The 14520-nt window shown below is 45.6% G+C and overlaps 1 protein-coding gene and 1 non-coding gene across 2 annotated transcripts; both read right to left on the bottom strand.

The window, feature by feature from the left end:
- Window positions 1-3671: 3671 nt before the first annotated feature.
- LOC108942187 (eukaryotic translation initiation factor 4 gamma 2-like) lies at window positions 3672-13984 on the bottom strand. Its single transcript, XM_018765332.2, has 22 exons — window positions 13914-13984; window positions 13671-13818; window positions 11638-11747; window positions 10809-10874; window positions 10250-10375; window positions 9917-10019; window positions 9589-9720; window positions 9300-9366; window positions 9066-9217; window positions 8818-8928; window positions 8483-8665; window positions 8235-8376; window positions 7978-8141; window positions 7504-7611; window positions 7088-7216; window positions 6877-6981; window positions 6555-6770; window positions 6177-6435; window positions 5754-5958; window positions 5465-5673; window positions 5254-5375; window positions 3672-4423 (listed from the first exon to the last, which is right to left on the bottom strand). The coding sequence occupies exons 1-22, from the start codon at window positions 13982-13984 to the stop codon at window positions 4358-4360; spliced, it is 2994 nt and encodes a 997-aa protein (XP_018620848.1). The 3' UTR covers window positions 3672-4357.
- On the bottom strand, window positions 7289-7462 carry LOC114910615 (small nucleolar RNA SNORD97). The gene has a single exon (XR_003797731.1). It is a non-coding gene; the product is annotated as a small nucleolar RNA SNORD97 (small nucleolar RNA).
- Window positions 13985-14520: the final 536 nt, after the last annotated feature.

Here is a 14520-nt window from a genome sequence, read left to right as displayed (position 1 = left end):
AGCAACACAGTTTTTTGTGTGAATCAGAATCAGATATTTACCAGTAACTGCACGCACATTTGCATTTATTAATTTCCCTGATGCTTTTTTACTATGTTTCTTTACTACTACCTGTTTGTGCAGCTGAGTAATTTCTTACCGACACCGTGCTCTAGTCGCTGTACAGCCACCTTCAGTTTGCCTTTATTTCCATCTTGCAATCATGGAAACATTATTACTAAAACATTTTTTTTTTTCTCTTGTAATTATCTTTGAAATCCTACATTTAAACTGCAGTTTTACAGCATGACAAAACTCATTTCTGTCACAAGGCCATTTACCTTCAGACAGGTGCAGTTCTCGAGGCGAACACTAGGGGGCATTTCATAGTAACTTCATTTGTCAGGTGCTGCGTACCTGGGGGACATAGCGGGTCGGAGCGGCTGCGAAACAGCTTCTCGCTCGTGTGTGTTCACCTGAGTGTGTCGCCACTTCCTCTCCCTTTCTCAGCTGAAGCAGAAGCTGCAGAGCAGTCAGCAGAGGGCGACACTGTGCTCACAGGCAGCCGAGGAGGCGAACGCCGCAAGGGCCGAGGCGGAGGCCAGAGCGTCGGACAGCCAGAGGGAGCGCGAGCAGACTCTGAACGAGAAGGTCCAGCTGGACCAGGAGCTGCAGCAGCTGAAGAGCCGGGTACTAGGGAGTCCCAGGCTGCTTTCGGGGATCACAACGCCGGTGACCTTTGACCTTTCTCCGCCGCGTGCTGATGTACGTGCTGCTCTGTTGTGTCTGTACAGCACGCAGACGTGCAACTGCTGCTGGCCCAGAGCGAGAAGAACCTCTTTGAGTCCAAGCTGAAGGCAGACAGGGCGTCCGCTGAGAGGCAGGTTCTGCTGGAGGAGAACCATGCTCTGGAGATGGACCGGGACCAGCTGAGGAAGAGCCTGAAGCAGCTGAGCGAAGAAAATGCAAACCTGCTGGAGAAGTATGGAGAGTCAAACGCTGTTCTTCTATGTACATCACAAGACCGTTTCTAGATGATCTTCCTGCTGCCTCTTGTCTCGGGCGTCACACTTGTGAAGCTCTCAGTGTGCAAAGAGCACGACTTCCACATGAGCATGTTTACAGGTGCAGTAAAGCAGAGTAAGCTCTGCTTTGGATTCTGAGTTTGTCATCTTCAGAAATTAAGCTCTGCAAAAGACGTGACCTCTCTTGATCTGCTGGCATCGAGGTGTCAGAAGTGGTGGTCAGCAACAAAGCACCACTTACATTCTTCATAGGCACGAACAAGTGGATGGATTTCATCGCCCTCTGATAAGCTGCAGAGCTCAAATGTATCACCGTGGGGGCAGTAGATGATGTAGATGTCAGACTGTAGGCCTGCATGGCACAAAGGTTTGTTGGAGCCAGGTCTGTTCGGGTTTTCAGCCCAGTAGGAGCACTGAGCTCCTCCACTTCTGGCTGCTTGGTGGTCCAGGGTCCAAAATCGAAGTCCGTAGCTTCAGTTTTGTCCCCAGTGTGGTGGAATGAGCTCCCTGTGTCCTTCGGAGCTGCTGAATCCCTCCAACACTGAAGAAAGGTCTCGAGCCCATCTCTTTGAGAGCTACTTCTCTCCTGATCCCCTGACAGCTCTGTTAATGAGTCTAACACCATCTGCTATGATCGTCTGTGTATTTGCTGTTAGAATATCATGTTTGTAGGAGCTACTGGAGGGATGTGAGCCAGCAACATGGTGGCGTCGGACGCACAAGCTGTCTGTCCGCAGTCCTGTGTCTGTGTCTAAAGCTCTTCGTCTGCCCTCGATGACTTCTGTTCAATCTGAGTTGTATGCGTATCGCTGCCCTGCAGGGAGGAGAGCTCTCGGCATCGGGCCCTGGCAGCTGAGGACCAGCGTGATCGGGCAACTCGGGGGCAACGAGATGCGGAGCGGGAGCGGAAGTTGGCTGACGAGGAGCGCTTGGTCTGGAAGGAGAAGCATCAGGCCCTTTGGGCGGCACTACGAGCCGAGGAGGAGCTGCGATCTTTGAGGCAGAACAAGGCGGTAAGCCACCCGATCGCTCCCTGTTGGATGAACGCCCTCAGACGGCACTCGTTTATGGGGCATTTCCTGTTAGTGTCAGGCGAACATCAGGAGCTACTTCCTGTGCGTGGCAGAGAGCGACCAGCGCATCAAGGTGTTGAAGAACCCAGACGGGTCGCCCAGGAACTTCACGGTAGGAAACGGCATGTGCAGCTCTCCGATGTGTCCCGTAGTGTATCCCACAAGCTGTGGGCGAGGACATTTCTCAGCAGCACTGGGTGGAGCTCCAACACACCACTGGTTCAGCGATTTGTGGGCAGGGTGGGGGAGGAATGGTTTAGTTGATTTTGAATCATGATGACCCCCATGTGGTTTTCACGATCAGTGATGGTATGGAAATCGTTTACTCTCACCATCTTTGTACTGTAGGTTTAAAGCTCTAGTCCCATATTTATAGAACTTTGTACAACACTTTCACGTCCGACACAGAGATGGTCTTGCAGGTGGCAGAGTGGTGCAGTGGGTAGCACTGCTGTCTCGACACTTGGGCTGTTCAGGTGTAGGTCTGATCCTTGCTTAGTCTGTTTGGGCTTCCTCTGCGCCTAAACATGTTTCAGGTGACCTGGTAGCTCTCTGTGTGTATGATTGCCCTCTGATGGACTGGCGTCTCGGCCAGACTATATGCTGCTTCACGTCTGAAGCTGTTAATATGAAAAAAATATCGATTGCCTTTTCGAGTCCCAGGAGGGACTTGCTGTTGTACCCTTGAGCAGCCATTGCCATAACACCCTGCAGCACTGTGGGTAATGGTTGAACCCCTGTCTGGCAGGAGGGCGACCCTGTGTACATTTCCACCTTCGATGTTGGGAGTACAGATGCCAGCGGGGCTCTGGACAGGTAACGCTCAGTGACACTTGTTCACAGCAGCAGTATTGACCACAGCATCGGAGTTGTAGCTACTGCTCTTGCTACTGTTAAGTTTACCATGGCAACCAACCATAGAACATGCTTGAAGCTGCCGGAGCAATTTTGGGTAAATACCTTGCTCCAGAGTACTGCAGCAGTAGATAGAATTCAAGGCTCTAACCCTTACGCTGCCAGAATAGATGTACATGTATGTTTAAGGACCGTGTACCGAGTGAGTGCTCCCAGCAAGAGCTCTGGCTCCACCCCCACCCACTTCACCGAGCTGTCACCAAAGGGCTTGGAGGTGTTGGACCCAGCCCTGGCCCGAAGGGGGAAGAGAATCGTGGAGTTCTTCTGGCTCCCCACTGATGACTAAGGAGGCAGTCTCAATCTCTTTTTGTCCTGTATGCAAAGTAGTGTGATCCCCTTGTGTGTAGATTCATGACTAGAATATCAGTAGCAAAATATTTCAAGAAACTTTGTCAAACTTTTCTTTTTACTGTCATGTTTCTTTAAATGATAAATACAGCAATGTTAAGCAAATGACTATGACTGTTTATTGGGATGTAAACATGTGGTGAAGCAACCAACCCAGAAGATCCTGAAACTTGAACCATCTTGGCAATCTATCCACGATAATTACTGAAGACAGACAGGTGTTGGTAACAGTGCTGCATTTGAGCCCACACAAAAGCTGTGAGGGGACAGCTCACCCTGAGTAAATGCTGCAGTTATACCACAGTCACAAGTTGACAAGGGGAAAATAAAATCCAGTTTCTCATGTTAATTTTATTCACCCATTAAAAGACAGGCTTAAAAATCCACTTGTTACACTCAATCTAAATCCCACCGTGCTTTGAGAAAATAAAGGAAAAAATTCAAGTATCAATGTCTGATACACGTAAGTGGGGAGGGAGAGGTGTAATTTGACTTCTGTCCATACACTACAATAAGAAGGGTATTTCCTTTAAACCTTGAAGTATCACCTTCTAGTCAAGTTGAACAGGTAAACCAGGGTGTTAAGACTCATGCTCTTGCACCCAGGATACTGTAGTTGTCAGGTTAAATAATTTTAAAACCCAGTGCTCAGAGGTAGAAATGCATGTATGATTTATAGTTACTGCAGCGAACCAATGATTACAGTCTCAAGTTGCGATCAGTGATGGGTAAGTATTGCAACAAGCTCAGGGTCACACTCAAAGTGCATCTCTAAGAGGACAGCCATTGGGTGAAAAGAAGCATGTGAGGACAAGGCCAAGCAATGCACCGTTTCATGCAGCAAACACCATTCTTTAAGGAGATGGTACCACTTGTGTGCTCTTGAACTTAGAACCAAGGGGGGGGGGGGGGGGGGACTCAAAAGAAAAACCAACAATGGTGTAACAAATGTATGCAGTGGTTGGGTACACACATAGGGGAGGTGCACAGGAGCAATAGCAGAGTTCCCACAGTTCCTCATTCGGCCTCTTCCTCAGACTCCTCCTCTTCAGCCGTTTCCAGCCAGGTAAGCCACTGGTTTACCTGTGCACACATCAAGGTATAAAACAGTGTCAGGCTGAGGTATGAGAGCTCAGATTCACAAGCTGTAGGCAGCAAAATGTGAAAAACCAGGAAGTAAAATAGTTAATAGCTAATCTACAGTCCCATTATGGGCAAGTGGAGAGCTCACCTTCTATATTACAGTGAGAACCCTCTTTAGTTTGGTCCTATCTCTGCACACTTAAGTAACACACCATGTCACTTTAGTTTAATCCTCACAAGACCCCAGGAAATAAGAGCTCAGTAGAGATGGTTGTAACGTGCAAAGTTTACAGGGATTAATCAATCCACTGAAAGACAGATGCACCACAAACTGAAAATTTAAGACCCCAATAATTCCTGCTAACTGTGGACATAGTTCAAGATTATCCCTGAGTAAACACACAAAATCCAAGCATCCCAAAGAACCTAGGACCTGATCTAAGGCCCTACAGTTGCTTCTTATTGTGGCTGCAATGTCCACGTTCACACCTCGACCATACAAGACTGAGCAGCAATACCAATCTGTAGAGGTTGACTGGGAGGAAAGCTCTGCCATCGTTGGTATTCTTTAAATTCTTAAATGCTTGTATACTTCTTCCACAGTGCCACCCTGTTTTTTTTTTTTTTTAAATCCTTGGAGAATGGGGAGATTTAAAAGCAGGAAGCATCTTAACTTGCACCACTTGCATATTTTCCTCTTAATACATAAAAAACATAATACATTCATCATGGGATTTCTCAAATAATGGTCTCCCAATTCATTTCAGGCATTGTCTGTAACACAAAAAAGGTTCACATTCTTAGACATTTGTACTACAGTGCACACCTACCTGAAACAGGGCTTTTCCTTTTCCAGGGAACTCTTGGGTAATGTCTTCTTTCCAGGCAAGGAAGGCTTCTTCTTCAATTATTTCCATGTCATACAAGTTGACAAAGTAGCGCAGCAACATCCCTACAAGAAAGGTGTGCTACATTATTGGTTTTGTCAGCCACCAGAACCCACCCAGGCCACTTGGTCTTCCTCTGCACTGAGCCCCTTACCTTTGGGGAAGCCACTGGCATTGCAGTGCACCTGTAGAGCATACAGGGCACTGACCTGCAAGTCCACATGGTCATGCAGGAACTTCTGTAGCACAGGCTTGAAGGACAAGAGCAGCTGTTTCTCTTGGTCTAGCTGATCCTTTGTGGGGGCAGAAAGTTGTTCGTCTGCTTCAGACAGACACATCTCATGGGAGATGTAGTGCAGGAAGCTGGAAGGAAGGAAATAAGCCACTGTAGGGCTAATGCCATTTGACCATGTAGTTCAGCAGCTGACAGGTGAAACTCATACCTGGTCATCAGTATGTTGATGAAGCCCCTGTCAGTGTGGAGCTTGGGCGAGATGTTGTCTTTAATCCACTTGTAGATGGCCTGGGGAGAGGGGTCTACTTTGATCTGCTTCAGCAGCTCCTTCTCTAGCTTCAGCAGTGGGAACAGGAAGCTCAAGCCCTTGTCCTCCAGGATCTCCAGCATGCGGTCTTTGTTCTGGTCGATCTCTGCATAGAGCCAAAACATGGGGTCAGGTGACTATTATAACCCAGTTTCCAATCATTTCTATTTTATCCCTTAGACTTACAGTAGATTTAATATATTAAGTTTTACTCTAAGCAGCTTTACTCAACTACAACATTACTGTCCCACTTGACTGAGCTGTAAAGCTGATGTTCCAGGTCCCAAGGGCAGCAAGAAATGGTCTGTACAGGAAGGACCCTACCTGGCAGCATCTTCTGCATGTTGACCTTGCTCTGCTGGAAAAGGTCTGTAAGCCACTCTCGGTCTTTCAGCTTGGCCATCTGCTGCAGGCACAGCAGAAAAAGAGGGAAGTGGGTGCCATTCTCCAGAGGATGGGCCAGCTCTGTAATGCTCACAAGCTCTGCGATGACGGCCCGGGCAGCAAACTGCGCTAGGTATGACTTCACCAAAGGGATGTCCACCTCGATCTTGGGACACTGATCTAACACACTGAGGTAAGCCTACAAACAAATGAAGTAGATGTTTGGGGAAAAATGTGAGAAGGCTGTCTGGACACAAACCAAAGAAAACAGACAATGCTCAACTCATTTTTAGAGTAATAAAACATTTTTTTTCTGACCTGCATGAAGTTCTCCCCGGTGATAAGGCCCTCAGCCCGCAGCATGTGAACGAGTGTGCTGGCGTGTTCCTTGTCCTCGTCCAACCGCTCCAAGGTGCACAGCAGCATCTTGCTCAGCATCTCGGGAAGGAAGTGCTTGGGCGCCTTCATGTCTCGTACAGCACTCACTGCTTCTTCGACGTTCTTACTGTTCAGGTACTCAGTCATGATAGTCTCCTAGAGCAATGAAGACTTGTAAATGGCAGGAAGACAAAAGCCCACTGTGGTAAGGTGGCTGAACTTGCCGAGACTGGAGTTTTACAGAGGAAAGGGGTCCACGTACAGTCATTTTGAGCAGTTCCTCCTTGGCAGGTGCTGGCTTCTTACTTGTCTTTGGAGGTTTCTCCTGGATAGGAGGTGGATTAGTTTTCAGCCCCAGCTGAGGTGGCTGAACAGCAGAATACCAAAGGGGGAACAAAAAAAGGTTAGCCACCTGCACACAGGTACAATCCCTTTTACCAGTCACTAAATCAAGGACACTGTCCCACTCTTACCAGTACCAGAGGTGGTGTCTGTGTGCGAGGAGGCTGAGCACTCGGGGGAATCATGGTTGGTATCTGCGGCTGCAGTTTTGACACTTGGTTCTTATTCAGCAGGAAGGACTGAGCAGGCCTCAGGCTGATCTGGAAAGGTGGGAGTTGAGACAATTTTAAGAAGCTGGGTGGAGTGGGGAGACTCTACCCAAGTTAGGATTTATGCCCTCATATCAACATAATGACTTTCACTGGATTGCCAACCAGGTACAGAGGTGAGATGGAAGGAGAGTTTTTTAAAAAAAAAAAAATAAAAAAAAAGGTAGACAAGAAGAGAAAGAGCACTGGCAGCCGTTTCCCCTCAGAATAACGCGTCTTTTCATAATCAGCGGGCATTTTGTGGAGAATCATACCCACTGAGAGTTAAGAGTTCTTACCTCATCGGCATTGAGCTGGCCTTTCTTTATGAACCGGGGAGGCATGTCCTTGGGCTGAGCTGCTTGCTGGGTCAAATGGCTCTGGTTCTGGAAATGCTGATTTTGTCCCTGAAAATGTCACAATACCCCAAATGAAGACATGATGCGTCACATTCGTTTCACTTGTTAAAAGGATATTTAAGCAAACTTATCAAATTAGCCACTAAGACCTGAACCAGCAATCTTCTGGCAGTATGTATAGTTCCTTCAAATAAGTCATTGAATTTCCTATAATGGAAAATAAGTTTACACGATTGGAGCCGTTTGTCAGCCCAACCAGCTTATTTGTAAAAACCACCTAATACTTTCATCCTAAACAATGCACCAAATTAGGAAAAACAAAAGCCTCTGAACCACTCTCACCAACTTTTGAACCTCCAAACCATCTACAGCTTCTCAGACTGTCTATGATGATTACAGTCCACTGAAACTCACTTGGATTGACTTGATGAAAGACTTGCTCCCAATCTCAAACTGAGACTGGGGAACTGAAGCCATGTGTCCACCGTGTCCATTGAAGAGTGGACTGGATCGGTGGCGTCCCATGGTGGGCGAGAAACGGTCCTGAATGACTCCAGGACCGGTGCCAATTCCACTGCCTGCAAAATGATACCAGGCAGCAGTGACTTGAGTAACTATGCAACCAGTTCATAAAGTCACAAGATCCTACAGAAGCTGGAACCCAGACACACCTGGCATCTGTCCAAACATGTCAGCCAATCCCCCAAGACCTTCCCTGTCAAGCTTCATCCTGCTAGGCATGAAGGACCCATCCATGAAGAAATCGGGTCTCATTCCTTGTGTCATCATTTGTGGAATAAAAACACCCAAATCCTGGAGAGGACAAACAATTGGAAAATGACCCTGGCAGTCCAACAAGATCCTTAAATTCTTTGCTTTAACTGCAGGAATGAAGCTGTTTAAAGTGAAATATAATCACTTTTACTGCCTCTTGACGAATCTGGTTAATCGTCTTTGGTCCATTGTCAATGAAAGCTTTGCGAGGAACCCAGCCATTTTCTCGCAGCTCCACAGTATCCTGCAGCAGGAAACGAATCCTTGCTGGCAAGTCCTTGTTGCCCATTAAGGATCTCATACGGCCAAAGTACTGATCCATTAAAGACTAGAGAAAGAAAGCAGCAAGGTGAGAACAAAAGCAAAATTTCATATATTATATTGTTTGTATATGATAGAAAGCTGTAAGGTGAACCCAGAAGACTCAAATGGGCATCAAGTTCAGGCTACAACTGAGCAAGGCAGGCACATCTGACACACCTTGGCTTTTTCATGGTCTAATCTAGGTCCCACTGTTCTCATTATCTGACAGAGGCACTCCAGGTCTTCTCCCATATCCTTGAGCTGGACTCTCTTCTTCTTTTCCAAAAGCTATAAAGACAAGTAATTTCAGAAGCCTTTGGGTCCTGTACACTTGCATCAATAACAAAAGCAAATCAGCCAGATCAGTTAATGCTGTGAAAAGTGAAACATGCAATCAAAATCCCATCAGAGATTTTGGAACTCACTGTTTTGATGCACTTATGAAGGATAGATTCATGGATAAGGTCAAGTTTTCCAAGTTCCCCAATGAATTTGATGTTGCCCAGCATCTTGATCTTAGCAATGGCACGTTGCTCCTCCTCTTCAGAAGTGAGAGGGTTGTCGTGTTTTTCATAGACTGGGAGAGGGAGCAAATAAGTTATTAATCTTTAATTACATCTGACTTTGCTGAAAACAAAGGGCAATGTGCCTTTACTAACCTTCAACATTTCTAGTACGGTTCTCAAATTCATCTTGAAGCTTGGATATCAGAAGTCTCCTGAAGGTCTGAGAGAAAAAGTCTGGAGTTGGAATCATGTCAGCAAATGAAGGAGACAGGGAGTGTAGGAGGCAGGACCAGAAGCACTGCTCCATATTTGACTGCAAACATCAGACTGATCTATAGGATTAAGAGTCCCAGTAGGATGCAACAGAATTCCCAACTGATTCAATCTGTTTTTCAAAAGCAGATATCTTGTGTTGACTAGCTTTGGGTTGAAGGGAAATTACCGTGCTCTGCTTTTGTGGTGCTTGGATCTCTGGTGAAGGGCCATCAAAGTTTGGTGCATCTTCTGCCAAACGCAGACATAGCTGAGCATATAGACAGCTATATTTGGGCTCTTCTAGTGCCTTGTCTACAATCTGATTGGAGAAATAAAAGGTTGCCAATTAATGGGATCATAAAGCAGTTGGATGCATTTGCAGCAGACAAAAACAATGCTTTAATGGCTATTATCCCAGAAAACACAAACGTTTGCCATGAATTCACAGATGTGCTTCGTTTGTTTTACTTAATATTTTAAAAACCTGATAAAGTAGAAATAAAACTAAGAGTTACCAGCAAGATGACTCCTTTTAGGATGAGTTTAGAATCTACGCCCACATTCAGGAGCTCAAGGCATAGCTTGTCAAACTTTTCAGGAGTGAGCTTATTAAGTATGCTGGGGAAGATGGGGGGGGGGGGGGGAAGAGAGGAAAAAAAAAAAAAAAAAAGTCTTATTTACAGGTTCAATTTCACAGGAAGACCAAGGTGAAATACCTTATAAAAAGACCTTCCTTTTATCTGGACTCAGGCCTGCTGAAATGATACAGCACTGTGAAACAGGCTAATCTGTGTCACTCCAGTGTTCAACACAACCAAGAAATACAGCCAAGTTAAAGAGATACATACCCTCTTACTTTCCTAAAGATTGCATCATGTTGTTCTTTTTCATTGGAGGAGTTGACATCTCGTCTAGTGCTTCGTGAAGGAACCCATCTCTGAACGCTAGGCCCTGGGGCAGTCCCCAGGAACTCGCTAAAGAGGGAACAAGTGACATGTGAACATAAAGATTCACACCTAAACAAATATAAATAGGCTGTAACCACATCCTCCTTATACTTGACCATTCATTTACTTTAGAGGATGCATTTAATCATGCTAAACCTAAATGCACTTTATAGATGACATTCTATCCTTTAAAACAAATACCTAGGGGTTGGGCTTAGCTAGTTTTTTGGAAATACTAGAAGCCAATAACCTTTTTACTGGGTTTCAGGAAAATGCATCTGCATCTGTTACACAGAATTAAATGACCACCTAGCCATACAGTTTTGTATCCCATCAATTATTTTTGTTAAATGAGGTCTTGACAACTGCTGCTGTGATTATAGCAGGTCCAAGGAGAGGTCTTGGATGCACTGCTGCACTTAAGCATAAGCAAAACAACCGAAGCAGCATCATGACCTACCTGTTGCCGACAGTCTTGGGATAGTGCTGAGGTGCACCCCTACCTCCTCCTCCGCCCGAAGAAGCACTGCACGCAAAACAGGGAGGGGGGAGGAAAAAGGTGAGACTGTAAGAGGAAGAAAATCAACTTCAAATTCCCTGGGGGGGGTCAGACACTGTTGCCTTTTAGGGAGCGAGAGCTTCACCCACTTAAGCAGTGAATTCTTTATAACTCCACAATTAACAGTGATTCCCGGTCCATGCTGAGGTTAATGCAGATTAGCAGAACAATGCATCTGAAGAATACAAGCAGAGTGAGGTCCTCCTGTGTTTTGGAATCAATTGTTTGCCTCCAACATGTTCCTATGAAGTGTGAAGCATGTTTTGAAGACCACCTGAACAGAACTGTACAGCCATATCAATTAATACAGGAACTGGGGCAGCAGGAGCACACACTATGAGGAAACTTCTTCCACACTGGGAACCTTGAGCACACAGGGTCCTTACACATCACCTTGCATAATCAGTCAGTCAATTATCTTGAACACTTCAACTTACAACAGTGTTTTCTTCATTTCGAGAGGTGTTATGGAATCAAAGACCATGCCTTTCCTAAACAAAGGGGCTATAGAAACACTCTGCCATGGAATAGGCAAAGCAACAGTAGAGTGTTGTAATCACGCACACTGGATTTACAAAGCACCAGAGAGCAAATACTGTACATGACACACACAGCTAGATACATTGATGGGTTGTCAGGAGACCCTCTGATGAGGAAGGCATGGCAGGATTCAAGTGTCACCACTGTAGTAACACAGGCAGCTGCTAGCAAGCCTATGCAGAACACACACCTGAAACGAGAAGCACCCCCTTCTGCAATCACACTCTCCACTTTGGCGGCTTGACAACGAAGAATCCTCAAAAAGAATAAAATCCAAAGGGCAGGGTTGGGAAAACTGAGCTGCAGAAGCAAAAAAAAATGTTTTAATATGTCAGACAATGTTTACGGATAGTCATTGTAAAAACCATCTGTATATCACCACCTAGCTGATATCTGACATGTAGCTATCTTTTCTGGCAGCCACTACACTTATAGTTGAAAACAGTAAACAGACTGAATGAAGTGTTTACATTACATTTATTCATTTAGCTGACACTTTTAAAGTACTCACAATTATTTACCCATTTATACAGCTCTGTAATTTTACTGGAGCAATTTAAGGCAAGTACCCTACTCAAGAGTACTACAGCCAGAGGTGTGAATAAAAGCCGTGACCTTCGGGTCCAAAGGCAGTAGCTCTAACCAAATGAGAAATGAACAAAACAGTAGCTCTACATCAGACAAGCAAGACAGGACTAGACACACACTTTCAAAATGGAACTCTCCTCTCGTTCCACTGGAAGCCCAATTCCTGTTACAGGCAAAATGTGTCTGTAGTTATAGCTGCTGGCTTTCACTCAAAGATCTCAAGTTCAAATCTCCTGCTGTTGTATTCAAGCAAAGCACTTACACTAAATAGCTAATATTTTTTAGTGTGATGAATACTTAAAATTGTGTTACAGAATAGCCATCAGTCTCAATTTCAACAAATGAGACAACACACACAGGTTTCCATTAAAGAACGTGTGTCCAAAGAGAACATAGTCTCTACAGAATACGGTTGCATTTATTTAGGAGATGCTCACCCCCCCCCCCCCAGACCAACTTACAATTTTACCCATTTACATACACAGACTAATTTTTTAAATTTACCAATTCAAGGACCTATTGTAATGGTACTACAGAGGAGGGATTCAAATTTGGGTACTTCAAGTGTAAACACCTGCTACCCTCTTTGGGCACAGCTCCAGGCAACCCGACATCAAACTGAGGACGACTAGAAAACACGGACAATAGAAAACAGAGGGACAAATCCAACTGTGGAGACTTAGTCTAAGGGTCAATAGAATCGACGATCGACGGGGGTAGAAGAGCCGAAAAGCATGGCACAGGTAAACAGAAAAGGACACTTAATGGTACTCGGCCCCACCCCACCACTTTCCAACGTGCTCCAGGTAGGAAACGTTTACAAGTACTCCCACTTCCGCCCAGGAGCGCCGCAACAGCGAGTCACGTGATACATCGACGTCGATTCGTGGACCCCGCACAGACAACTGGGCGAGGATTCCTCTGAACACACACAGTCAAAACGGTTCCCATCGCCAATCGAAAAAACTGTTTGTATATTTTAAGAGAACATAACGAAGGAAGAGCCACCGTACTAGTTTGCGCGACGCAGATGGCAGAGAAACGTCGGGGTTTACTTACAAACCGTCTCGCGAAGAAGAAAAGTGAAGAATTATTGAGACGTTTTTCTCAATCGATCCACGTCGTATTGAATACGGTGTTCCACTAAATCACGTCACAGTTCAACGAAAAAATGGAAATCGTGTGGACGTCGAAAACAGACATATCGATAGATACACGGACGGAAAACGGGTACGGGTCTCGAGATGACGTCCGATTGATTGTGAGGAAAACATCCAGCTGAGCCCGGTCGGACACAACCACTAACATTTTGAGTTTGAATCGTCCTTCCTTTAATAAGTTATTCTGATTTCCCTCCACCACCACCACCACCACCACCCCCTCGTCTGATCGCGTTAGATTATTGATCGACGACACCAACCCGGCGTAAACCCTCACGCTATATAATATTCTCTACCACAGAAAAGTCGGTTCGATGCCCCAAACAGCTTGTGATTCGGCACGAGAGGATCCGCGCGCCTCGTCGCTGCGCCGCCATTTGCTGGGTCGCAGCCGAACATAAAGGAAAACCCCGGCCATTTTAGGCAGCTGAGCTTGCACGACGGAGCCGAGTCCCGATGATCGTAAAAACCGTACCTTCACCCGGACTACTTCAGCTTTCCGGCTTCTTTTGTCTCCATACAAGAAAAATGAAAATTTAAAATAAAAATAAAATAAAAAAAAACAAACAAACAAACTTCCAACGTTTCCTCCGAAATTCAGAAACTGGACCAAATGCGCCCAACTACTTCACAGCTACAGAGAAGAATCTATTTGCTGTGGCCTACGTCACTTCTCAACCTAACATTTATTTGCCGCATCACCCAAACTGTTGCTTACGTCACATTCATACGTGCCTCGTGACGAATTGGAGAAGAGAAAGGTCCTTTAAGGCGTGTCCTGAAAACCATGCTATCCAATGACAATAAGTAATGTAGCGACTAAAGCCAACGTCCAGGCAAGGTTGGTTGGCGTGTAGCACAGCCGCAGTGCAGGTTTTACCGGGATGGGGGGAGTCGTTGAGAACGCGCACCCTGGTGTGCGATACTGTACGTACTGTACTTCAGTACACTGTACTGTGCTTCCGCGGTATCATGTAGACGGCACACCTTAACTACGTTCCATAACCAAATTGCACTGTTTAATTTGTTTTGTACCATTACCATGAATAAACTGCGCTCAGGCCTCAGCTCTCGTTTAGCTCCCTCAAACAACTTCTGTGTCCGTGTTTACAAAGATTCTTTTTAATATATATATTGTACAAATACACTGGTTATTTTACTACACTAATAAAGATGGACTCTAAGGCCAGCGGACTGCAGTCTCCTTGCAGTGTATCACCCAGCTGTTTAAGTGTGTAGAGTGTAAGGAGCTCGGTGTGCAAATGAAAAGGCGAGCAGTTTGTTCTGGGGGCGGGTCTGCGAATTGTCCACGTGACCAATTTACT

This window comes from Scleropages formosus, chromosome 5 (genome assembly GCF_900964775.1).
Source record: "Scleropages formosus chromosome 5, fSclFor1.1, whole genome shotgun sequence".
NCBI lineage: Eukaryota > Metazoa > Chordata > Actinopteri > Osteoglossiformes > Osteoglossidae > Scleropages > Scleropages formosus.
This window is presented reverse-complemented; position numbering and strand designations above follow the sequence as displayed.

Excerpts from the sequence above, each read along its gene's own strand:
- LOC108942187 (XM_018765332.2), bottom strand. The coding sequence starts at position 13,984 with ATGGTTTTCAGGACACGCCTTAAAGGACCTTTCTCTTCTCCAATTCGT. Across the intron at positions 5,376-5,464 it reads TGCCAGTGGCTTCCCCAAAG|GGATGTTGCTGCGCTACTTT; the intron begins GTAAGGGGCTCA and ends CCTTTCTTGTAG. Across the intron at positions 4,424-5,253 it reads AAGGAAAAGCCCTGTTTCAG|GTAAACCAGTGGCTTACCTG; the intron begins GTAGGTGTGCAC and ends ATGTGTGCACAG.